At 42.1% G+C, this 26,140-nt stretch overlaps 1 protein-coding gene across 2 annotated transcripts in view; it reads left to right on the forward strand.

Moving 5' to 3' along the window:
* The window catches only part of MINDY4 (MINDY lysine 48 deubiquitinase 4), a 99,597-nt gene that overhangs the window by 38,751 nt on the left and 34,706 nt on the right, over positions 1-26,140 (forward strand). For both annotated transcript variants that reach the window (XM_073334753.2, XM_073334752.1), the window contains exons 6-13: positions 2,335-2,393; positions 2,890-2,999; positions 4,846-4,962; positions 6,647-6,735; positions 19,370-19,471; positions 20,127-20,190; positions 22,636-22,701; positions 22,974-23,041. In XM_073334753.2, coding sequence (XP_073190854.1) covers positions 2,335-2,393; positions 2,890-2,999; positions 4,846-4,962; positions 6,647-6,735; positions 19,370-19,471; positions 20,127-20,190; positions 22,636-22,701; positions 22,974-23,041 — 675 coding nt within the window. The remainder of the gene's footprint in view (positions 1-2,334; positions 2,394-2,889; positions 3,000-4,845; positions 4,963-6,646; positions 6,736-19,369; positions 19,472-20,126; positions 20,191-22,635; positions 22,702-22,973; positions 23,042-26,140) is intronic.

The following is a 26,140-nucleotide window of genomic DNA, read 5'->3' on the forward strand; positions in this document are numbered from 1 at the left end:
AGATTCCTTTTGGCCCAATCTTCCAATTGGTCTAGGTCCTTCTGTATCCTATCCCTCCCCTCCAGCGTATCTACCACTCCTCCCAGTTTAGTATCATCCGCAAATTTGCTGAGAGTGCAATCCACACCATCCTCCAGATCATTTATGAAGATATTGAATAAAACCGGCCCCAAGACCGACCCTTGGGGCACTCCACTTGATACCGGCTGCCAACTAGACATGGAGCCATTGATCACTACCCGTTGAGCCCGACAATTTAGCCAGCTTTCTACCCACCTTATAGTGCATTCATCCAGCCCATACTTCCTTAACTTGCTGACAAGAATACTATGGGAGACCGTGTCAAAAGCTTTGCTAAAGTCAAGAAACAATACATCCACTGCTTTCCCTTCATCCACAGAACCAGTAATCTCATCATAAAAGGAGATTAGATTAGTCAGGCATGACCTTCCCTTGGTGAATCCATGCTGGCTGTTCCTGATCACTTTCCTCTCATGCAAGTGCTTCAGGATTGATTCTTTGAGGACCTGCTCCATGATTTTTCCAGGGACTGAGGTGAGGCTGACTGGCCTGTAGTTCCCAGGATCTTCCTTCTTCCCTTTTTTAAAGATTGGCACTACATTAGCCTTTTTCCAGTCATCCGGGACTTCCCCGGTTCGCCACGAGTTTTCAAAGATAATGGCCAGTGGCTCTGCAATCACAGCCGCCAATTCCTTCAGCACTCTCGGATGCAACTCGTCCGGCCCCATGGACTTGTGCACGTCCAGCTTTTCTAAATAGTCCCTAACCGCCTCTATCTCCACAGAGGGCTGGCCATCTCTTCCGCATTTTGTGATGCCCAGCGCAGCAGTCTGGGAGCTGACCTTGTTAGTGAAAACAGAGGCAAAAAAAAGCATTGAGTACATTAGCTTTTTCCACATCCTCTGTCACTAGGTTGCCTCCCTCATTCAGTAAGGGGCCCACACATTCCTTGGCTTTCTTCTTGTTGCCAACATACCTGAAGAAACCCTTCTTGTTACTCTTGACATCTCTGGCTAGCTGCAGCTCCAGGTGCGATTTGGCCCTCCTGATAACATTCCTACATGCCCGAGCAATATTTTTATACTCTTCCCTGGTCATATGTCCAACCTTCCACTTCTTGTAAGCTTCTTTTTTATGTTTAAGATCCGCTAGGATTTCACCATTAAGCCAAGTTGGTCACCTGCCATATTTACTATTCTTTCGACTCATCGGGATGGTTTGTCCCTGTAACCTCAACAGGGATTCCTTGAAATACAGCCAGCTCTCCTGGACTCCTTTCCCCTTCAAGTTAGTCCCCCAGGGGATCCTGGCCATCCGTTCCCTGAGGGAGTCGAAGTCTGCTTTCCTGAAGTCCAGGGTCCGTATCCTGCTGCTTACCTTTGTTCCCTGCGTCAGGATCCTGAACTCAACCAACTCATGGTCACTGCCTCCCAGATTCCCATCCACTTTTGCTTCCCCCACTAATTCTACCCGGTTTGTGAGCAGCAGGTCAAGAAAAGCACCCCCCCCTAGTTGGCTCCTCTAGCACTTGCGCCAGGAAATTGTCCCCTACGCTTTCCAAAAACTTCCTGGATTGTCTATGCACCGCTGTGTTCAGTGTTCAGTGTTATTATTTTGAAAAAAAATAATCCTCTTTAACAGCGACAGTAGGAAACTTTTCCTTGGACTGTATTCCCTTTGGTGTGAATTTCAGTGGGAGCAACAAGCCTGTGCTACCTCTGAGAATCCGACTGATATTTAGGAGTCTAACTTCACAGCCAAGTTTGAAAAAATTAGCTTTGATCATCATTTACTTATTTCTATAAACATTTAACTTGTTGATGACACAAATAAGGCCAGTATGTGAGCCAGCACAATTTATATCCCACTGAAATTTTATTTTAAGGATTTAAGTTGGATTTAAGTGGTCCATAGGCCTCATGCAGGAGTGAATTTCACTCCATGGGTCCCAATCCTGCAAGCTGAGTTGTGGGCACCCAAAGATTGTACTCATGCAGAACACCACAGACGTCAGTTGAGACTCCATGAGGGTGTAGAGTCCTGCCCATGCATATGAACTTGCAGGATCTGATCCACAGGGGAGTTACATTTAGTGATACAAACTGATTGCATTATGTTGCAATGTGCAGACTGCTATTCTGGCTTTAGTGATTGTCTATATACTATATAGAATGCCATATACTTCTGTGAAAAAATTTGATTTTGCCCTAATAAGGTATGGTGGTTTATACATTGTTTAACTTAATCTTCTATATTGCTTTTTCATTAAATGTGAACCTTTGGTAATTTGTTCTTTAATTCATTTTAATTTAGAAAGACTCCATCATCCATATCCAATAAAAGTGACCAGATGAAAAATGTCCTAGAACTAGGTATGTCATGTCATGCTTCGCTTTGGTCTGTCTCTCATATTTTTCACAGCAAATAAAACTTAACAGCAATGTGCATAATGGTCTGTTTTTGATCAAGTCTTAGTTGATTCAGGGTACAGACAGTTGTGTTTTAATTTCCTAGATAACATTGTGTGCTTGCTTCAATCCCAGTTTAACTTTTAGATGCCAGGCCAAAAAAGTGCAACTAGCACTTAGGAAATTTAAACAAACAAATAAACCGCTTTCATTTAATTGACCTTTGAACAAATTTAATAGTAAATTATTGGGGCATAAGAAACAGTGGCTCTCATGATCTAATTTGTATCATTACTTTTCAGAGTGGCACCGTACTCGTAACTTTTTAAAGATCAGAGGTATTAAAGTTGCATCTGTCATTATGATCAACCACTAGCAGTGGGTTACCTGGTGGTATTGGAGGGCAGAATTTGGTTTACCAGACAACATTCTGCATATTACAAGGTTTCTTCTCTTTCAGTTGATTTCGATGATGAAGCAACCATTGGGGAAGTTAGTAGGATCCCAGAACTTTCAACGCTGTATACACTTGAAATAGTATCAAAGGCAATTGATATTTCCCTAGCAAAAGTAAGACACATGTATGATGATAAACACAAAATGATGCATTAAAACCTGTTATTTTTATTGAGTAAGCCAAAGCTACAATAGGTTTTGTTTTTTACATTTAGTGCATCTGAGATTCATAATCCAGTAAATCCTAATAATCATTAAAATTGTATTTTTACATTCCTTTATTAATGGTTCCAGTCAACTGTGCTTCTTTGACTTGTTCTAATTTTTAATCAGTTATTTCAAAAGTGGTATTTTAAGGGGGGGGGCTAGAATGGGGAAGGAGGACTACTGGGGTCTCTTATTGATATTCCACTAACTTCTATGTGACCTTGGGCAACTCACACTCCTCCATCCTTCATTTTATGTATTTGTAAAATGGTAATAATTGTATTTTCCTTCCTCACAGTTATATTGTAAGGCTTCATCCATCAGTTATTTTTTGTAGAGTGCTTCAAGATCCTTGGATGAAGTGCACTATACAGGTGCAATGTATTGTTATTATTTCATAGAATATGTTTGCAGCTGAGAAACCTCACAAACAAGTACAAAATAAGAATTTATTTTCCCCATTTCACTCGGGGCCTAATCCAATGTCACTGAAGTCAGTGGAAAGACTCCCAATTGATTGACTTTAGTTCAAGGTAAATCAGGCCCTTGGTGTGTTGGTATTGTATGTTTATGAGTGGAAAAATGTAGACTTGCTCATTAGCACACCTGGGTTATCACTAGTTGCAGACAAACTGGTTTGAATAAAATAAGAGTTATTCTGTACCTTCATCTCTCTCTCTCTAACAGAAACAAATTTACGTGTTTACCTATCCTCCAAACCAAACCTTTCATGAGGTTTAGAGTAATTTGATTCATTTTATTCCCTAGTGCTCCCTCCATTTTCTCATGCATCTTTATCTCTTTTATTTTGGGCAGAAGCAGAAGTATCTAAAAACCATGTGAAGGGCTATTCTTATAGTACTGTACTTCCCACTCAGCCAGAGCTAAAAAGCACTACAAATCTCATGAGAACGATTCCCAACCTGATTTCTAGACCAAAGCAGTCTGAATAAGTATCCAAACACTGAAGGAGTCTGATTCTTACTTACATCCATTTACACTAGCATAAAGAAAAGGAGTACTTGTGGCACCTTAGAGACTAACCAATTTATTTGAGCATAAGCTTTCGTGAGCTACAGCTCACTTCATCAGATGCATTCATTCATTGACTTCAGTGAAGCTGCTCCTGATTGGGGTCAACAGTCCAAATTTGGTTGGGGCTAGTATCTGAATTTGACAGTTTGTTACATGTCCCAAGACAAGTGTTATTCAAAATTTTGAACAACATCGGTCTCAGACCACCACCTTTGGTAGGTGAAACAGATTGTCTATTCTACATAATGTGCCAGCTAAGGTACTTCTTTCACAGCTTATATTTTATCCCATTGGATGATATCTTTTATTGGGATGTGGGAAATTGAAAACTCTTCAATAGAAGACCATAGCGATAATCTTTTTTTTTAACCAGTAGTACATATTATTCCTCTCGTAGTTAAGTTTGAGGCTGTCTTCTGTGAACATTTCAAGAAGCACCGTTTATCCAATGATCTACAGAAAAAAGCTCATAATGCTGAGCAACACATAGCATTATGTGTTGAAGGAACATTGCAGGAAAAGGAAAAAATGACTCCTTTTCAGTGGAATTGCCCTGCTATTTACAGTATTTATAAAACAAAAATTAAAAGGGTGGTTATATAGAGTTAGTAATTATCCTGCCACATGCCTCCATTCTTATAAATTATGGAAAGAAAATATACCTATTGGATTTGTTTTTAAAATGAGAGCTTTTTACCCTTTTTCTTTTTTTTTGTAGGAAATAAAAAATCTTTTGTTTGGCTCAAGCCTTTGTTGCTTCAGTGAAGAATGGAAAATACAGAACTTTACATTTAATAGTATACCACAGCTAAAATACGGCATCGTGCAAAAAAAGGTACAGTAAATGACTTCCTTAAAAGCTCAATGGTCTTTACCTTTAACCTAAAGTTTCCAGAAGTTGTGTGTTACCTTAATAAAAGAAGCCATCCTTGTTAAAAGATATTCCTTTTTCTTTTTCATCACTGGTTAATGAATGGAATTTTACTTCAGAAATCTTCAAAATAGCTAAATCTTGTAAGGAAAGTTGGGCTAGATGGAAAACTTCAGAAGAAAACTCAGGGTGCACCAGGAAGTATGGGGAATCAGTAGGTGACATTTATTCCTTTAAGTCAATCCTGAACCATTGCTTTAGGAAACACTCTGCTACAAGAGGTGCCATCACCTTGAGGTCTAGAACATCTTTGGCCATTAAAGTTCCTATGGAGACCAAGAGAAGGGGAGTAAACCCTGGAATTCTTGTTACATTTGTAAATTTCAAATGGATACTGTATTTTTCTCTTCACTTCCTAACTTGACTTCACTTAACTGGTTGTATAGTGATGCTTTACAGTGTTAGTTTCTCTGTTTCACTTCAGTTGTTAAACTGTAGTAGTTCTGAGTGATATTAAACAATTGCTGTGTTTCATGTAAACTTTTAATATTGGGAGCTTTCCTTGACAGACTGAAATAAACCCTGATGTTTTCCGCAAGTCAGTTTTCCAAAGATTCACTCATTAGTTATTTAAATGATTTATTGAGAGAGTGAAGAAAAAGTTAAGTTTCTCTGCTGTATATTTGTTCTGGATTAAATGCATTTATTATCTATTATTTATATTGTGGTAGCACCTAAGGGCCTCATTTGGGGCATGGGGCCCCATTGTGCATGGCGTTGCACATACCAATAATAAGCAACAAAATGAAGTTGCTAACTAGATAAAAATTGCATAACTGGATGCAGTTTAAAATGTGAGCTTGTGATGGGCCATGCCTCTCTAGGACTTTGGCAGAAGAGTAGATTGAAGCCTTTTATATTCTTTAAACAGTGTTGTGGCTGACCTGTGTTTGATAATGGTCTAAGATGGCAGATCACGTTAATGCACAAGGTTATAAAGGGTTGGCTCATATATTTAAGTATGAACCTGGACTTGAGAACAGTAACATATGCAGAGAGAGGGGCTTTTCATCTTCCCATAACAGTGTCTGAATCAAGCCCATTTAGCACACAACTTCTCTCTCTCCCTGTTACTCTCTGTGGGTGAAATTCTTCCCTGTGTAGAGGGCCCACACTAGACATATGCACCACTGAAACCCTATTTTGAGAGTTTGTATGGGATTTAATTCATGAATTGATGGCGGGGGGGGGGGGGCTGGCTCTGCCTAGGGGTTAATTTCACCCAGTAGGAATATAGACCTTCGGGTTTTTTTTCATCTTCAGACAAGGTGCATGTTCAAGGGGCATTAGGAGGAATATTTTTGCTTGATGGTGGAGTAGATAAAACTCCTGTCCTTGGCTTCAAAGATGTCTGTACGGTATGTTCTAGGGACTTTCAGACAAAACACAGAGGAAACAGAACCTCAATTAGTAATGCTGACTTTTCAGTGGCTTCAAAAAGCAGCAAAATGCTGCAAATTCAGTAAGCAAAACAGATAGATCAAAGGATGGCTTTAAACTTGAATGAAAACATAAGGGTTGTGAAAAGTTCTCACCAGCATCAAACAGTGCTAGTTGTTTTGTTCATCCAGTGTATTATTCGCTTTAGGGAGGCCCATGTGGAGTATTGGCCGCAGTTCAAGCCTGTGTCCTGCAACAACTTCTCTTTGGAGACAGTAACAGAAATAGCGATGTGCGGTGAGTCAACAGCTGACACAAGAAATATTTTCCATTCTAAATTAAACTAAAACTTTATCTTAGTGTGGCCAGAAAAAAACCTTTTTAAGCTTGGCCCTCTTGCCCTTGCATTTGTATCCAGAAGAGAGAAAGTGCCAACTGCTTTACTTGTTCTTCTTAAGGCTAATAGAAGTTGCCTTTAAACAGTGGATTTTAAAGGCTAGCTTTTCATTAACATACTAGTTTTTTGTGATTAACCAAGAACCGTTCTAAAAAAAGAAACCCTGAATTATGGCCAGCATCAGTTACTGAACCTGCGGAGTCCCATGGTGAAGCAATGATTTCAAAGAGAATGCAATCATGTATTGTAAGACCATGCTATGCATGGGGTCTTTCATGGCAATATAAAATCCCAATGAACTTGCAAAAAGTTAGTCATACCAGCTCTTTTCCTTTCTAATTTTACACAGCTAAAGTCCCTAATGGGGTTTAAAAACTGTGTATGTCTTTTAATTACTTTACAGAAAAGTTACAGGATATTCATAGCATCAAGGGAAAATTACTTGCTACGTTCTAATAAACTCAGTGAACGCAGCATTTCTGTCTGTGCTAAAGAGACAAATCTTATTCACTGTGGGATTTTATCCTAGTGGGATTTTCATAAGCACATGGACACCTAATTCCCATTAATTTCGATGGGATTTCTGCACCTAGACACTTTTGAAAAGGCTTTAGTGCCTGTCTGCATCTTTAGGTGCCTAAACACCGTTAAAAATGGTCTCTTAGCCCCTTTCTCTACTTGTGGACAGAAATTCTGGCCCCATTAGGACTTCACTCTGGCCTTGTAAATGGCCATGTACACTTAAAGTGAGTGTAAGTGTAATTTACTTCCACTTTAAAATTCCCTTTCCTTGCCGGAATTGTGTAATGGGACAAAGGACTTTTTACATGAGAAAGAGAATCTGCACCAATATATGCAGATTCTTGTGGAAACTATGTGATATCTGTTAAGATTTTCTGCAGTGATTCTTGGTGATGTAATATACAATTTTGAGTGTTTCAAGGGCCAAAATTATGATTTGACATAAAATGGGAGAGAATTAGCAGTTAAACTGTTCTGTGAACAATTCTGGATCTCCACTCCTAAATCTCAGGGGGTATGTCCTCAAAGTGAAACAGTGATTGCACATGTCTCTAATTGCTGGAGACCTGGGTTCAAATTATATGTTAGTCTAAAATTAAAAATCTATTTTTGGATCTTATTTTATTCCTCATCTGTCCTAAAGACACCATTAGTGCATAGATGGGCATAAGTCAGCACTGCTAGCCAACTAATCTCAACATAGGCCCAAAATGAAAATACCAGAGGCCAAATTCTGCCCATTGTCACACTGGTGTAAATCTGCAAATCAATTATTAGTTCCTCACCTTCACTCCCACAGCTGTGAAGGAAAAAAAAGTTGAGGTTTGGGAGCTACCCCATTGTATTTTATACCCTCTCGAAAACAGGCTGAGCCTTATACGTTGGATGGGACTAAAATTCTCTCTCTCTCTGTTTCTCAACTAAACAAAAAAATGTTGAACATGCAAAAATTACATTGGTACGTTCCCAAATGTCAAATGATGTTTGTGATCCCTATCTTATTATATTTAGATTCTTATACTGCACTCACCTCCACAGCATCAGCTCAAAAAGAGCTCCACAAGAATCAGCATTTAGCAGATAATGGTTCAGTCCCATCATTCTTGAGTAGATAGTAACATAACAGTAATATCTGGAACTTGAGAGGTCATCGCTCTTTAGAATATTGCCAGCACGAGAAGCCCCACACTTGCTAATCTGTCTGTTGTACTATACCTGGCATTGTACTTGGATATGATCGAGGTCTATAAAATCATGAGTGGTGCGGAGAAAGTGAATAAGGAAAAGTTAATTACTTGTTCCCACAGTATAAGAACTAGGGGCCACCATATGAAATTAAATGGCAGCAGGTTTAAAACAAATAAAAAGAAGTTCTTCTTCACACAGCGCACAGTCAACCTGTGGAACTCCTTGCCTGAGGAGGTTGTGAAGGCTAGGACTATAAAAGGGTTTAAAAGAGAACTGGATAAATTCATGGAGGTTAAGTCCATTAATGGCTATTAGCCAGGATGGGTAAGGAATGGTGTCCATAGCCTCTGTTTGTCAGAGGGTGGAGATGGATGGAAGGAGAGAGATCACTTGATCATTACCTGTTAGGTTCACTCCCTCTGGGGCACCTGGCATTGGCCACTGTTGGTACACAGGATACGGGGCTGGATGGATCTTTGGTCTGACCCGTATGGCCATTTTTATGTTCTTATGTATAATATTTAGGCATCAGATTCAAAGCTGGTGGAGTGCTTGAAAGAAATGTCCAGCAGAGGGAAGAATCAGAGATGAGCCTGGTGCTGACCTTTTAAAACATTCTTTTTAACCACAATCTTTGTTTGTTTAACTTCACTTTTCTCAGTAATCTCTTTATGACACTAGTGTGAAATTAGTGCTCTAATGATATGATATCAGTTAAGGCATTTTAATTGTTTTGTCATTTGAAAATATTACACTTTAATGGAAAATATTATTTTGATTTGTCTTTAGATAAAGAATATTCTGTTTGAATATATATATATATATTTCAATTTGTCTTTTTCTGATAAAAACCACTTCATTATCTGACAGCTATCTCAAATCCCTAATCTAGGTTACTTAGGCAAACATATACTGTGAATACACACACACACACGCAGTATACACGGTAGCCTATTTTAAACTCAGTTGAATAGATTTTTAAATGTAAGCCTCATTTTATTGAGGGATATTGTCAAGCTCTTGGGCACAGCTTCCCTGGTTCATCCTTTCATTAAATTTCATAACGGAGAGTGCACCGTGCAAATGTGGGTTTCGAAATAGGCTGTTTGGTAGCTTTACTAGGAAAAAGGGAATTCTAACTGGAGATGATAAGGCAGAGACAGCTATTGCTGGGGTAGCAAATTCTTGTATGTATACATGTATTGTCAGAGGTGGCCCTTATTTCTAATGTTTATGAGGTACCGATTAATATGTCTTTAAGGATATGTGTATGCTGGAGTTGGCAGCGTGATTACAACACATGTAGCTATACCCAACCTCACTTTGATTTATCTAGTGCAGCTAAAAATAGCAGTGGGCGATGAGGCACCATGGACCCCAGTACAGACTAGGAATACAAATACCCAGGGTACCAGGTAGGCCTGTGCTGAGTCTCGTGTCACTGCATCTTCACTGCTCTTTTTTAGCCGTGCAACCTAGATTAAAGTTAGCGTGCGTATACCTGCACGAACTGCATTCACACCTCTGATTACAGTTAGAGACAGTCAGTGTCATAGAAAAAAGAATGTAAAACATTAAAATCAAATAAAGAACCAACTCTCCCAACCTATCCAAACTAAAATAACCCTGCTTTCAAAGGTAGGGATCCCTGGCACAAGAATCAACCCCATAATCATGAGGAAGCCACCTTACCAGGTGAAAAGGACTGATTCCTCACTGACAGAATGGGGATGGAAAGACATGAGACACAGTAAACCAAGAGAACCGGGGAGAGGCCCCTAAAACCCTCAGGGATGAGTCTCTTGCAGGGCATGTGATTTGAATCATCCAAGGCAGCCAGTGAATGATTCTGGCAGACCACTTCTGGGAGAGAGTTCCAAACAAACAGGGTGTAAAATCATGTTAGTTCCACAATTTTTGTTATTTTGTTTCTTCATTTTTTCTCAGTTCTTCCAGAAGAGCATATCTGTCCGTAGCTCCACCAGCTAGCCTCTCGTTCAGAACAGACTTATTAAAATACACAGTGATCGACCATGTTTTACATTGTGGTGCCATGCTCCAGTTTGGACAAGGAGACAGGAAATTTCCTGAATTTTAGAAGGGACTATGTTTGGTTCATCGTATTAGAGAATATGAGGGAAATATAACAGAAATCATTTCTTTCTCAATGCAGTGAGAACAAAAATTAGTTTCAATGGAGAGGGAAATTATTAACACATTGCAAATTGATGACATCTGACATATAGGTCAACTAAGAAATCAACTCGGGGTGGCTCAAGCACTGGCTAAAGGAGCATTAAGAAATATGTAACAGTCTATTGTCTTTCAGATATGATGGTATATTTTTGAAGACAGTTTCTAACCTTTGTTCATATTGTAGATATCTGACACCACCATGAGGCTTAAATTCAGTTTTAGAGTTTATTGCATAGGCATCTCCTTTGGAGTCAGTAAAGGATCATTTTCTGACCATGAGGACCAGGAACCTAATTTCATCTTGGAGATCAATGGGAAATCTTCCTTCTTTTTCTGGGGCTAAATGTGGCCCAGAACATTTAAGAGGCTTGGGGTTCCATGTTTAATGGAAAAATGGAGTCTGATATTTGGTAGTTTACAAAAAGGAGAGCAAGAAAGATTCAGCGGTTAGGATGCTGTCCTTGTTCTTAGGAGATGAGGGTTGAATTCCCAGCTCTTCAGACTTCTTTAGGGAAGTCACAGCTAGATTTTTAATAGTTTTTCGGTGCCTAATGGGATTTTCAAAAGTGCCTAAGCAGGTTAGATGCCTAAGTCCATCAATTAAATCAATGGGAATTAGGTGCCAAACCTCCTTAGGCACTTTTGAAAATCCTACTAGGCATCTACTGCATCTTTGGGCACCTACATACTCTTGAATATCTGGTCCTTTGTTTCACTGTCTCTCAATTCCCCATTTGTAAAATGGGAATAATAGCACTTCCCTAACTTACAGGATGGTTATGAGGGGCTCAGATATTAGGGTGATTGCAGCCATATAAGTACCTAAGATAGATTTTTTGCTTTAAAGTGGCTTCTCCCAGCCCTGTTTATCTGGAAATTGTTCTCCTCTCCTCGTTTTTCTCATCCTCGTCATTCTAAAAGATTTTATTTTCCCCTATTTTGTGTATGAGAAGGACTGACGAAGTATGAAGAAATTCCCAAAAGAATTCTGGTTAACAGGCAAGCGCTTTATCTTTATGGGCAGAAACAAAAAAGGCCTTCAGGCATGTAAAACTTGAATAGCGAGATGGGTTGTTTTATTCATGAGAGAGGCATATTTTTCTTCAGATGTGTCTGCATAGAGTGGAAGCTGATTCTTGATCAGAAAAGGACAGGAGTCTCCATGGTTGAACTGTGTAAATAAACATCTTTTTCTAGCGTACCTGCCTTTTCAAGGTGTTGACTGCTTCACATCAAGCACTAGGCTTCAGATTTCTTCTAGCTACATGAATAAAATAATGGATTTTCTTATTGTTCCTTTACCTCCTCCATCCACTGAATATAATTTTGGCACTGCCCACAAATACCTGAACAACTCAGCTAGGCTACAAGAACATGTGAAAGGGCTATGGGCACATTTTTTTTAACCTGAGTTCTCTCATCTATTAGTTCAAATGCCCCACGTCCTCAGAGAGGGAAGAGTTTTCTCACTAAACATTATATTCCAGGCAGACATAGAACTTAAAAATCTGTTTTTTAATTTTTATTGGTTGATGTTTAGTGTTTTGAATTATTAGATCTTTTAATTCAAGTGCTGCAAATGTTTTTTTTTACCTCATCTCTCAGGCTGGCAGTGCTCTAAGACTGATATTGTCTAAAGCTCAAAGAGGGCACCGTTAAAACCAGTGGAGAAAGACTCCAAACTTCCCATTTGGGAGGGTGTATTATCTAGTAGTTAGAGCAAGGGGCTAGGAGTCAGGACCCCTAGGTTCTATTCAGAGGTCTGCCAGTTTCTCAATTTACAACTTTTGGTCCTATAATCACTTAACCTCTCTGTGCCTCAGTTTAATTAGAATCATAGAATATCAGGGTTGGAAGAAACCTCGGGAGGTCATCTAGTCTAACCCCCTGATCAAAGCAGGACCAACCCCAACTAAATCATCCCCACCAGAGTTTTGTCAAGCAGGGCCTTAAAAACTTCTAAGGATGGAGATTCCACCACCTCCCTAGGTAACCCATTCCAGTGCTTCACCTCCCTCCTAGTGAAATAGTTTTGTCTAATATCCAACCTAGACCTCCCACACTGCAACTTGAGACCATTGCTCCTTGTTCTGTCATCTGCCACCACTGAGAACAGCTGAGCTCCATCCTCTTTGGAACCCCCCTTCAGGTAGTTGCTATCAAATCCCCCCTCACTCTTCTTTTCTGCAGACTAAATAGGACCAGTTCCTATAACTCATGTGCCCCAGCCCCCTAATCATTTAGTTGCCCTCTGCTGGACTCTCTCCAATTTGTCCACATCCTTTCTGTAGTGGGGGCCCCAAAACTGGATGGAATACTCCAGATTTGGCCTCACCAGTGACGAATAGAGGGGAATAATCACTTCCCTCAATCTGCTGGCAGTGCTCCTACTAATGCAACCCAATATGCCATTAGCCTTCTTGGCAATAAGGGCACATGTTGACTCATATCCAGCTTCTCATCCACTGTAATCCTCAGGTCCTTTTCTGCAGAACTGCTGCTTAGCCAGTCGGTCCCCAGCTTGTAGCAGTGCATGGGATTCTTCCGCTCTATGTGCAGGACACTGCACTTGTCCTTGTTGAACCTCATCAAATTTCTTTTAGCCCAATCCTCCAATTTGTCTAGGTCACTCTGGACCCTATCCCTACCCTCCAGCGTATCTTCCTCTCCCCCAGCTTAGTGTCATCTGCAAACTTGCTGAGGGTGCAATCCTTCCCATCATCCAGATCATTAATGAAGATGTTGAACAAAACCGGCCCCAAGACCAACCCCTGGGGCACTCCACTGATACCGGCTGCCAACTAGACATGGAGCCATTGATTACTACCCGTTGAGCCCAATGATCTAGCCAACTTTCTAGTCCCCTCATAGTCCATTCATCCAGCCCATACTTTTTTAACTTGCTGGCAAGAATACTGTGGGAGACCATATCAAAAGCTTTGCTAAAGTCAAGGCATATCATTCACCGCTTTCCCCATATCCACAGAGCCAGTTATCTCATCATAGAAGGCAATCATAGAATCATAGAATATCAGGGTTGGAAGGGACCCCAGAAGGTCATCTAGTCCAACCCCCTGCTCAAAGCAGGACCAATTCCCAGTTAAATCATCCCAGCCAGGGCTTTGTCAAGCCTGACCTTAAAAACCTCTAAGGAAGGAGATTCTACCACCTCCCTAGGTAACGCATTCCAGTGTTTCACCACCCTCTTAGTGAAAAAGTTTTTCCTAATATCCAATCTAAACCTCCCCCACTGCAACTTGAGACCATTACTCCTCGTTCTGTCATCTGCTACCATTGAGAACAGTCTAGAGCCATCCTCTTTGGAACCCCCTTTCAGGTAGTTGAAAGCAGCTATCAAATCCCCCCTCATTCTTCTCTTCTGCAGGCTAAACAATCCCAGCTCCCTCAGCCTCTCCTCATAACTCATGTGTTCCAGTCCCCTAATCATTTTTGTTGCCCTTCGCTGGACTCTCTCCAATTTATCCACATCCTTCTTGAAGTGTGGGGCCCAAAACTGGACACAGTACTCCAGATGAGGCCTCACCAATGTCGAATAGAGGGGAATGATCACGTCCCTCGATCTGCTCGCTATGCCCCTACTTATACATCCCAAAATGCCATTGGCCTTCTTGGCAACAAGGGCACACTGCTGACTCATATCCAGCTTCTCGTCCACTGTCACCCCTAGGTCCTTTTCTGCAGAACTGCTGCCTAGCCATTCGGTCCCTAGTCTGTAGCTGTGCATTGGGTTCTTCCGTCCTAAGTGCAGGACCCTGCACTTATCCTTATTGAACCTCATCAGATTCCTTTTGGCCCAATCCTCCAATTTGTCTAGGTCCTTCTGTATCCTATCCCTCCCCTCCAGCGTATCTACCACTCCTCCCAGTTTAGTATCATCCGCAAATTTGCTGAGAGTGCAATCCACACCATCCTCCAGATCATTTATGAAGATATTGAATAAAACCGGCCCCAGGACCGACCCCTGGGGCACTCCACTTGATACCGGCTGCCAACTAGACATGGAGCCATTGATCACTACCCGTTGAGCCCGACAATTTAGCCAGCTTTCTACCCACCTTATAGTGCATTCATCCAGCCCATACTTCCTTAACTTGCTGACAAGAATACTATGGGAGACCGTGTCAAAAGCTTTGCTAAAGTCAAGAAACAATACATCCACTGCTTTCCCTTCATCCACAGAACCAGTAATCTCATCATAAAAGGAGATTAGATTAGTCAGGCATGACCTTCCCTTGGTGAATCCATGCTGGCTGTTCCTGATCACTTTCCTCTCATGCAAGTGCTTCAGGATTGATTCTTTGAGGACCTGCTCCATGATTTTTCCAGGGACTGAGGTGAGGCTGACTGGCCTGTAGTTCCCAGGATCTTCCTTCTTCCCTTTTTTAAAGATTGGCACTACATTAGCCTTTTTCCAGTCATCCGGGACTTCCCCGGTTCGCCACGAGTTTTCAAAGATAATGGCCAGTGGCTCTGCAATCACAGCCGCCAATTCCTTCAGCACTCTCGGATGCAACTCGTCCGGCCCCATGGACTTGTGCACGTCCAGCTTTTCTAAATAGTCCCTAACCGCCTCTATCTCCACAGAGGGCTGGCCATCTCTTCCGCATTTTGTGATGCCCAGCGCAGCAGTCTGGGAGCTGACCTTGTTAGTGAAAACAGAGGCAAAAAAAGCATTGAGTACATTAGCTTTTTCCACATCCTCTGTCACTAGGTTGCCTCCCTCATTCAGTAAGGGGCCCACACATTCCTTGGCTTTCTTCTTGTTGCCAACATACCTGAAGAAACCCTTCTTGTTACTCTTGACATCTCTGGCTAGCTGCAGCTCCAGGTGCGATTTGGCCCTCCTGATAACATTCCTACATGCCCGAGCAATATTTTTATACTCTTCCCTGGTCATATGTCCAACCTTCCACTTCTTGTAAGCTTCTTTTTTATGTTTAAGATCCGCTAGGATTTCACCATTAAGCCAAGTTGGTCGCCTGCCATATTTACTATTCTTTCGACTCATCGGGATGGTTTGTCCCTGTAACCTCAACAGGGATTCCTTGAAATACAGCCAGCTCTCCTGGACTCCTTTCCCCTTCAAGTTAGTCCCCCAGGGGATCCTGGCCATCCGTTCCCTGAGGGAGTCGAAGTCTGCTTTCCTGAAGTCCAGGGTCCGTATCCTGCTGCTTACCTTTGTTCCCTGCGTCAGGATCCTGAACTCAACCAACTCATGGTCACTGCCTCCCAGATTCCCATCCACTTTTGCTTCCCCCACTAATTCTACCCAGTTTGTGAGCAGCAGGTCAAGAAAAGCACCCCCCCTAGTTGGCTCCTCTAGCACTTGCGCCAGGAAATTGTCCCCTACGCTTTCCAAAAACTTCCTGGATTGTCTATGCACCGCTGTATTGCTCTCCCAGCAGATATCAGGAAAATTAAAGTCACCCATGAGAATCAGGGCATGCGATCTAGTAGCTTCCGTGAGCTGCCGGAAGAAAGCCTCATCCACCTCATCCCCCTGGTCCGGTGGTCTATAGCAGACTCCCACCACTACATCACTCTTGTTGCACACACTTCTAAACTTAATCCAGAGACACTCAGGTTTTTCTGCAGTTTCGTACCAGAGCTCTGAGCAGTCATACTGCTCCCTTACATACAGTGCTACTCCCCCACCTTTTCTGCCCTGCCTGTCCTTCCTGAACAGTTTATAACCATCCATGACAGTACTCCAGTCATATGAGTTATCCCACCAAGTCTCTGTTATTCCGATCACGTCATAGTTCCTTGACATCACCAGGACCTCCAGTTCTCCCTGCTTGTTTCCAAGGCTTTGTGCATTTGTATATAAGCACTTGAGATAACCTGTTGATCGCCCCTCATTGCCAGTATGAGGCAGGAGCCCTCCCCTCACAGGCATTCCTGCCTGTGCTTCCTCCCGGTATCCCGCTTTCCCACTTACCTCAGGGCTTTGGTCTCCTTCCCCCGGTGAACCTAGTTTAAAGCCCTCCTCACTAGGTTAGCCAGCCTGCTGGCAAAGATGCTCTTCCCTCTCTTCGTAAGATGGAGCCCGTCTCTACCCAGCACTCCTCCTTCATGGAACACCATCCCATGGTCAAAGAAACCAAAGCCTTCTCTCCGACACCATCTGCGTAGCCATTCGTTGACTTTCACGATTCGACGCTCCCTACCTAGGCCTTTTCCTTCCACGGGGAGGATGGACGAGAACACCACTTGCGCCTCCAACTCCTTTATTCTTCTTCCTAGAGCCACATAGTCCGCAGTGATCCGCTCAAGGTCATTCTTGGCAGTATCATTGGTGCCCACGTGGAGAAGCAGGAAGGGGTAGCGATCCGAGGGCTTGATGAGTCTCGGCAGTCTCTCCGTCACATCACGAATCTTAGCCCCTGGCAAGCAGCAGACTTCTCGGTTTTCCCGGTCAGGGCGGCAGATAGATGACTCAGTCCCCCGGAGGAGAGAGTCCCCGACCACCACCACCCGCCTTCTCCTCTTGGGGGTGGTGGTCGTGGAACCCCCAACCTCAGGACAGCGCATCTCATGCCTTCCAACCAGCGGAGTCTCCTTCTGCTTTCTCGCCCCAGACATATCATCTGGTCCACTCTCCGCAACGATACCTGTGGAGAGAACATGAAAGCGGTTAGTTACCTGTGTCTGTGTTACTGGAACCCGGACATTCCGCTTACCTCTTCTGGAGGTCACATGTTGCCAAGCTTCTTCACTGGTCTCTTGGCTCCTCTGTGCAACCTGCTCTATATCTGTAGAGCTTTGTGCCCCTAGAAGCCTATCCTGAGTTTCGTCCAGGAAATCCTCAGTTTCCCGTATGCAACGCAGGGTTGCTATCTGTTGCTCCAGACCTTCAATCTTCTCTTCCAATATGGAGACCAGCTTGCACTTTGTACAGACAAAGTCGCTTCTGTCCTGTGGAAGAAAGACAAACATGGCACATCCAGTGCAGGTCACAACAGCTGAACCCCCCCCTTCCATATCACCTTCCTACTATGAGCTTCCTCAGAACAGTTTGCAAGACGTAAGCCTCACTGGGCTCCCTCCAGGCGAACTCCCAGGCAAACTCCTGCTGTGTGCTGCTCTGCTGTCCCCGCTGCTCAGCTGGTTCTCCGCCGCTCAGCTGGTTTGCGAAGCTCTGGCTATTTTTAAACAGCCAGGCTTCCCTGTCGCAAACAAACAGACACCCTACTGCCCGCCCCCTGCAGGCTAGCAGCCAATCAGACACTCACTCAGGCTCTCACACTGCCCCCCCAGCAAACACACGCTCGGATACTTCCTCAGCAAGCAAACAAACACAGACTCGGATACTTACCAGTCCCAGGCAAACTCCTGCTGTGTGCTGCTCTGCTGTCCCCGCTGCTCAGGTTGGTCAGGCATGAATTGCCCTTGGTGAATCCATGTTGACTGTTCCTGATCACCTTCCTCTCCTCCAACTGCTTCAAAATGGATTCCTTGAGGACGTGCTCCATGATTTTTCAAGGAACTGAGGTGAGGCTGACCGGTCTGTAGTTCCCTGGATTCTCCGTCTTCCCTTTCTTAAAGTTGGGCATTATATTCGCCTTTTTCCAGTGGTCCAATTCATCTGTAAAACTGGAATAATATTGCTTACCTATCTCAAGGGGTATTGTGAGACTTAGCAAATAATTTTTGTAAAGAGCTTAGAGATCCTTTGGTGAAAGGTGCTGCACAAATGCAATGTATTTTATTTACAGCACATGACATTGTAAATAAAGTCAATTAGTAGATAAGGATTTTCAGGCTTAGGCGTCAAGCCAACAAAAGCTAAATCATTCAGAGTTAGGACTGAAATGAAATTTGAAGGCCTTTTTTGACTATAAAGCATATTCAGCATATAAAACAATCATATCATAGAATGTAGAGATGGAAAAGATATATAAAGACACCTGGTCAAACTTCCTGCCAGTGCAAGATTAGTCCCCAAGGGACAGTTACTTGTATTTTGAGATAATTTTAAATGTGCCTACTGATGGAGTTTGTACTGCTCCCCCTAGAAGTTTAATCCATAGCCTATTACTGTAGATCTCACTGTCTAAAAGTATTTCCCACTATCCAGCCTAAATTGGCTGTCTTGATTTTTGCCACTTTATTCCTAGTTATAAGCTTTTATATTATGCTAAGTAATTCTCTGCCTCATTACTTGACATCCTTTATCATGATCCCTCCACCCAGTCATTGCTTCACCAGGCTCCACATGCTAATGTATGTGAATCTTTCCTCGTAAGTGAATCGTAAAAAACCAGAGACTGCCCTTTAAAGTTAAACCTCCAGAATTAAAGAAGTTAGTGTGTATCATGCATAGTGTACTAGGCATGTTCTAGCAGTGCAAAGAGAATGTCCTGCGTGAGGCAACTCTACTCATTGATTTTAGTCATTTAGTCTCAGATTCTCAAAGGTATTTAAGTACATAACTCCCTTTGACTTCAATGGGATTTAGGTGCCTAAATACATTTGAGGATCTGGGCCTTTGTACATATCACACCTGCTGTGAACCTGTGCCCACTGAAAGAGATGTTCACTTTTACAGGGCTGTCTCACTAACTGTGATTTTTTCCTTGTTTCTCATATATCCAAAAACAACAGGTGTCTGCAGCCTTCAGACGCTCATAGGACCAAATGCCTCACCCTGGCTATTGCAGATATTTTATGGCGTGCAGGGGGCAGTGAAAAAGCTGTGGTTGCACTGTAAGTGGGAGGAGCATTTTTAATTATCATGTAAGACTCTCATGTGTGTATAAAATGACTGTTTCTGTTTATACTCCTAAGTAGCTATCACTATGTTCGAAGGTCAGTATGTATCTGTTTAGTCTGAAAGGGTTTATTGCTAATGGGCACATGCTCGCTGGAGTTACCTGTCCTAATAGTCAGAGAAATCTCAGGGTGAATTCCTGGCCCCATTCAATAGGACGGTTTTTTATGAGAATTCCTTCCTATTAATCTGGAAGTAGAACTTTCCGAAAGCAGCTCACTGACTATTGTAATTATATTTTTAAATGTTTTTCAACTACAGTGGGTAACTCAGAAGAGACTTTGAATGTCTGTTCTACTTTTGTTATGATATTATTGTTCTTCTATTTTGTTGCAATGAAAAAATTCAGTAAGTTCTTCCATCTATACCTTTTTTCTTTCTAGATACAGAAACATGAACTGATCAGTTGCAAACAAATCTAAAGGCAATCAGAGCTCAGATAAAGTAGTATTAAAAAAGCCAAAGGTCTTTTATTTAACGTCACTTTTTTTTTGTTTAGTCTTCCAATTCATTACAGCCCATGGATTTCTCTTTGTTGTGTTGTTGATTCTTCTAAAATGAATTGCTGTTTCATTTAATTCTCCTCTTTAGGTCTTCAGGAAGGCAGCAGTTCACTCCAGCAGGAAAATACAAAGCAGATGGAATCTTTGAAACAGTAAGGTTTCATATGTAATCTTCCTGTAATATATTTTGTAACTTCACATATATAGTGTAATGGGCCTGATTCTCCCCTGGCTCACCAAGGTTTAACTCTACTGACACCACTGTAATTACTCTAATTTACTTGTCAGAGGAGAATCAAAGAGGAAGTGACATAATTGGCTCCCAAACTACCTCACCCTTCAATGGGAATTGGGCTTTCCGACATCCTCCTTTTTCCTTTCCTTTCATTCCCTCTCCTCTCCCAGGCCCCAAGTAATAGCAGTTTCCCCTCTAGTAGAAGAGATCTGGAAATGGATCCTTCCATAGCTCTTCACAACACTGTCAGAGAAAGAAACCCTGATTTTCCCTTCTTGTCCTTCCTACAGTATTCCTCGCCCTTTGTTTTTCTGATTAATAAATAATTAATTGTAAACTAAATTCTTTCCACTTACGCATTTTTTTCCATCTGAAGATGGAATTGTTTTAATAAAGCAATAATGCATTAAGCCTTACAAATAATACCTCCATGAATTAGGGAAATATTTTTATCCCCAAAAACTGAGACAGAATGGGAAGAAGAGCTTTCTCACAATCACACACGAAGCCCATGACAAAGCCAGAAATATAACCATCTCTCCTGACCCTGAGTCCCATGATTTGGCCTCAAGACTATTACTCCCCTCAAAATCAAGGGGTGTAAATCAGTGATAAAGAACAGATACTGTTTAAATAACAGACACTGTAGGTGTCATAAATATAAAGGGAAGGGTAAACCCCTTTGAAATCCCTCCTGGCCAGGGGAAAGCTCCTCTCACCTGTAAAGGGTTAAGAAGCTAAAGGTAACCTCGCTGGCACCTGACCAAAATGACCAATGAGGAGACAAGATACTTTCAAAAGCTGGGAGGAGGGAGAGAAACAAAGGGTCTGTGTCTGTCTGTAGTCGTCTTGGCCAGGGACAGAACAGGAATGGAGTCTTAGAACTTTTAGTAAGTAATCTAGCTAGGTATGTGTTAGATTATGATTTCTTTAAATGGCTGAGAAAAGAATTGTGCTGAATAGAATCTTTTTTGTAACTTAAGGTTTTGCCTAGAGGGGTTCTCTATGTTTTTGAATCTAATTACCCTGTAAGATATCTACCATCCTGATTTTACAGGGGGGATTTCTTTATTTCCATTTACTTCTATTTTTTATTAAAAGTCTTCTTGTAAAACACTGAATGCTTTTTCATTGTTCGCAGATCCAAGGGTTTGGGTCTGTGGTCACCTATACAAATTGGTGAGGCTTTTTACCAAACCTTGTCCAGGAAGTGGGGTGCAAGGTTTTGGGAAGTATTTTGGGGGGAAGGATGCATCCAAACAGCTCTTCCCCAGTAACCAGTATTAGTTTGGTGGTGGTAGTGGCCAGTCCAAGGATAACGGGGGTAATATTTTGTACCTTGGGGAAGTTTTGACCTAAGCTGGTAAAGATAAGCTTAGGAGGTTTTTCATGCAGGTCCCCACATCTGTACCCTAGAGTTCAGAGTGGGGGAGGAACCGTGACAGTAGGACTGGAAGGGACCTTGAGAGGTCATCTAGCCCAGTCCCCTGCATTCATGACAGGACTAAGTATTATCTAGACCAGTGGTTCCCAAACTTGTTCTCTGCTTGTACAGGGAAAGCCCCTGGCGGGCCGGGCCAGTTTGTTTACCTGCCGCGTCTGCAGGTTTGGCTGATTGCGGCTCCCAGTGGCCGTGGTTCACTGCTCCAGGCCAATGGGAGCTGCTGGAAGTGGTGCGGGCCGAGGGACATACTGGCTGCCGCTTCCAGCAACTCCCATTGGCCTGGAGCAGTGAACCGTGGCCACTGGGAGCCGCGATCCGCCAAACCTGCGGACGCGGCAGGTAAACAAACCGGCCCGGCCCTGCACCAGCGGTGGAACAAGTTTGGGAACCACTGATCTAGACCATCCCTGACAGGTGTTTGTCTAACCTGCTCTTAAAAATCACCAGTGATTTGGTATTCAGAAGCTGGCTCCAGGAATCGCCCTTCCACCCACAGATCATTCTTAAATTAATAATGAACTTCCATGCAATAAATTTCACATATCAGGAACTAACATTTTAAAAGAGCTCTCAGAATATATGAATTTTATAGCTAAAATAGGATTTAAAGTATGTTATTTTGGTAAGTGTTGTTGTAGCCATCTTGGTCCCAGGATATGAGCATGGCAAAGTACGTAAGATAATACTTGACCAGATACTACCTTACCAGTGTTGTCTCTCTCATTTTAGTAACATTGCTGAAAAAAGTGAGAGTTGTGAACATCATGGGCTTCAAAATGGATGTGATCCAATTTACACCAGCTGAGGATCTGGCCAAACATACAGATTTTGGTTAAATCTTGATTAAATAATTCAGGCTTGATTTATACCAGCTTATTGTTATCTATTTTAATTACATTATTTTACATTTTGTTACAGCTAATACTACATAGCATCACAAAATATGAAGATCTGACCATTTTTCTTCAGCAGAATATTCATCAGGTATGATGCATGGAGAGGAAATTAAACTTGTCATTGTTCAGCTGTTATTTTTTCAGTATTTAACGTTTTGTAGAAAACTGTATAAACAACATTTTGGGTATGACACTGATGCATCCCATTTTTGAAAAAGATAAAGGACCAAATTCAGACCATAATGTAAATGGGAGTGAGTCTTTATTGACCCCAATTGGAGGTGCATCCTTATGCTAGGGCTGAAAAGCATGTTCAATGAACAAACAAATGTAAACACAGTGGAACTTTTTTTTTTTCAGTTTGAAACTGGTCCATTTGGGTGCATTCTTCTTACCCTGTCGGTTATCTTTACAAGATCTATCGACCTGTGAGTATTTTTATATTCCTGTTTCCTAAACTTCAGAGTTGCCTTAGCCATGTGAAAGGTGTAACACAGGCAGGGAGTGGTCACCCTTCTAAATCTTTCTAGTTTCCACAGACAGTCCCTTGGCCCACTAAATAATATTAGTTCAGCATTTTCAGCATTCTAGGTGTTGTTTCTTACAAATACAGGGAATACTGCTGATATTGATTGATTCCTATGTTTGGCTTATCAGAAGCTCAATAAATCAGTAAGAGGCTTTCTGTTAGTTTTAGATCAGGCTCCTAATCTATAGCTGGTGAGTTTTTACGGGTGTCCACTGTGGAAAGTGTTCTAGTAGAAAGATGCTGAGCCCAGTCCTTTGGACCACATGGAGCCCGGTTTGTGTGAGATCTGCAGTGAGGTACAGAATGTCCACACAAGAAATCCAGCCAGCAGGTGACATGTACTGTGCTAATTGGGTTAGTCTACTCTAGTGTCTCTCTGCCACATAACAAATACAAACAAAATAACAGACCTTTTTTATTCCGGGCTCTCCAATTCTGGCAGAATTTCTGATAGCCTGAGCAGTTTTACTTCATTTCAGTTTTGGATGGTGATTCCGTTTTATATGGTCAGATGTCACTCAGGAAGCAGTGATCACTAAGTGAGTCAGTTGGTTAGTGTAATAGACATGCTGGCTCTAATTTAGAAGCATTCTTTAAGATAGCCTGTTTTAAATTGAGGGTCACCAGCATGTGGGACAATGGGTGAGATGTTTATTTGCACTTAATAGAGTTCACTGCCATCTGTCTCATGACTAATCAGTAAACTCTATATCACAATGTCAAAGCACACCCTGCAAAAGCCTTTAAGATTCATCCCCAAGTGAAAGAGAAGTGTCAATACATGAAGTGAGCTGTAGCTCACGAAAGCTCATGCTCAAATAAATTGGTTAGTCTCTAAGGTGCCACAAGTACTCCTTTTCCATCATTCATTGTATACCATCTCTCAACAATAACTCTCATGAAGAAATCATTTGTGTTTACATAAGATTATGCATTAGGGTTATCAAAGTGCTTTGCTGCAGTTAGGATTTTCTTCCTCTGACCCCTATATTGTGTTGAAAACAAATCACAATTTGGAACTGAGTTATATATATAATATATATATATATATTCAATTGCTAATCCACTGAGTTTTGTTCCAGGGTTCACAGGTTTTTTTAGTTGACTTAACATTAACATTGCACTACGTTTCCTTTGCCCTTATGCAGAGCTGACACCCAAGCGGTTGGTTTAATAATAGCAATACAGTATCTGTATTTTATAATATAATATATTATATTATAATATATTTTATAATATAATATATTAGCATTATCTTCATCTTATTGGCTGGGGGACTGAGGCCCAAAGAGATGTGGTGGCTTTTTTTAGGCCACACAGGCATGAGATTTTAAAAGATATTTAGGTGCCAAGTGGGTTTTTCATAGGCATGTAAATGCCTAACTCCCATTGATTTCAGTCCATGAATCAGCCATTAACTAGTACCTATTTCTTAAAGATACAAGCAGTGAGGTTAGAGCTCCTGTTATTTTTGAAATCCTAACAGAAGGATTATGCCATGTCTACTTATCTGTAATTGATTTCAGTGGGAGTTAGATGCCTAGACACTTTTGAAAAATCCCACTTGGCACTGATCTGCATTTTCAGGTGTCTAAATATATTTATAAATCTGATCCACAGTTGCAGTGCTGGTACAAAACCCAGCTCTCTTAAAAGCCAGATCTAGCACCATGCCACTGGATAACTTTCAGAAACTGTGCTGCTTTCCTGGCCCTGAATGAGGTAAATAGGACCCAAACAGATCCTTTGTTTATAAGAAACAGGAATTTATCACTAAAGACAGTGAAATGTGTACTCAAACCTCTGCACAGCCTTTAAATAGAAAACTAAACCTTCTTATGTATATTTCAATGACAGATGAGTGGAGATGTCATAATCATCAGTTAGGATTTGAAAAATAACAGGAGATATGACCTTACTACTCATATCATTCAGAAATATGTGCCATTTCGTGGCTCGTACACAGACGTAGTGAATGGTTGTTATTTACACAACTGACATAGTTCTGGGTGAGAATTCAAAGGCCAGGGAGAACTGTTATATTCAGGGCCATCCCTAGGGGGTTGCGGGGCCTGGGACAAATCAGCCTGTATGGGACCCCTTGGGGCAGGGGATGTACTGACTCTCCCCCGGGGGCGCTAGATGGGGCAAGGGGCACGCTGGTGGGGGCAATGGGGCTGCAGCTGCTCCATGGGGCGTGGGCCGAGGAGGCTTATCTGGCGCAAAGTGGTCGGGTGTGCCTGTCTGCTGGATGACAGTGTTGCCTCCTGCCCAGCCTGGGCTGGGATCCCCACACTCCCTGGCCTCCGCATTCAAATAATGGCGGGACTAGGGTGGGCATGCGGGGCAGGGGAGCTGCGTGCGCAGCACCCATCTGCCAGCACAACATCTGTGTGCTGGTGCCATGGGGGAGCCCAGCTGTCTGGAGGGAGGAAGGGCCAGACACACCATGGTGTCTCCTGCTCACTGGCTGCCTCTGCCTGATCTTCTCACTGCTCAGGGCAGACAGCTGCTGTCTTCACCCCATCTGACACCGTGATGTCGAAGTGCGGGGCCCCCCAAAGAGCGGAGCCCAGAGCGGTTGCCCTGGGGACGGCTCTGGTTATACTTAAAGGGATCAAATCCAGCAGTAGAGCTGATTGGGAATTTTCTGTTACAATATTTTTTTTCCACAGAAAATGAATTTCCACAAAATAAAAACTTTCCATGCAAAAATTTCAGTTTTGCCAACATTTTTCAATTGTGCATTGAGAAAATCAAAACAAAATATTTTGTTTCAGCTCATGTCAGCCCAAATCAAAATATTTTGGTTCCTCTAACTGAATTCAAATATTTCATTTCAGGTCAGTTTGCTATTAAACTGTCTGAGTGGTCACAATGCCTCATGGAAGGTGTAGTTTGGGTGCCTCAGTCCACACTTCTCTATAGGCTACAGTCCTTGGCTGGACTACTGATCTCCGAGACCGCACTACAGTCTCTCCTCTGGTTGAACCGATGC

The sequence above is a fragment of the Lepidochelys kempii genome, chromosome 2 (genome assembly GCF_965140285.1).
Source record: "Lepidochelys kempii isolate rLepKem1 chromosome 2, rLepKem1.hap1, whole genome shotgun sequence".
Lineage (NCBI taxonomy): Eukaryota > Metazoa > Chordata > Testudines > Cheloniidae > Lepidochelys > Lepidochelys kempii.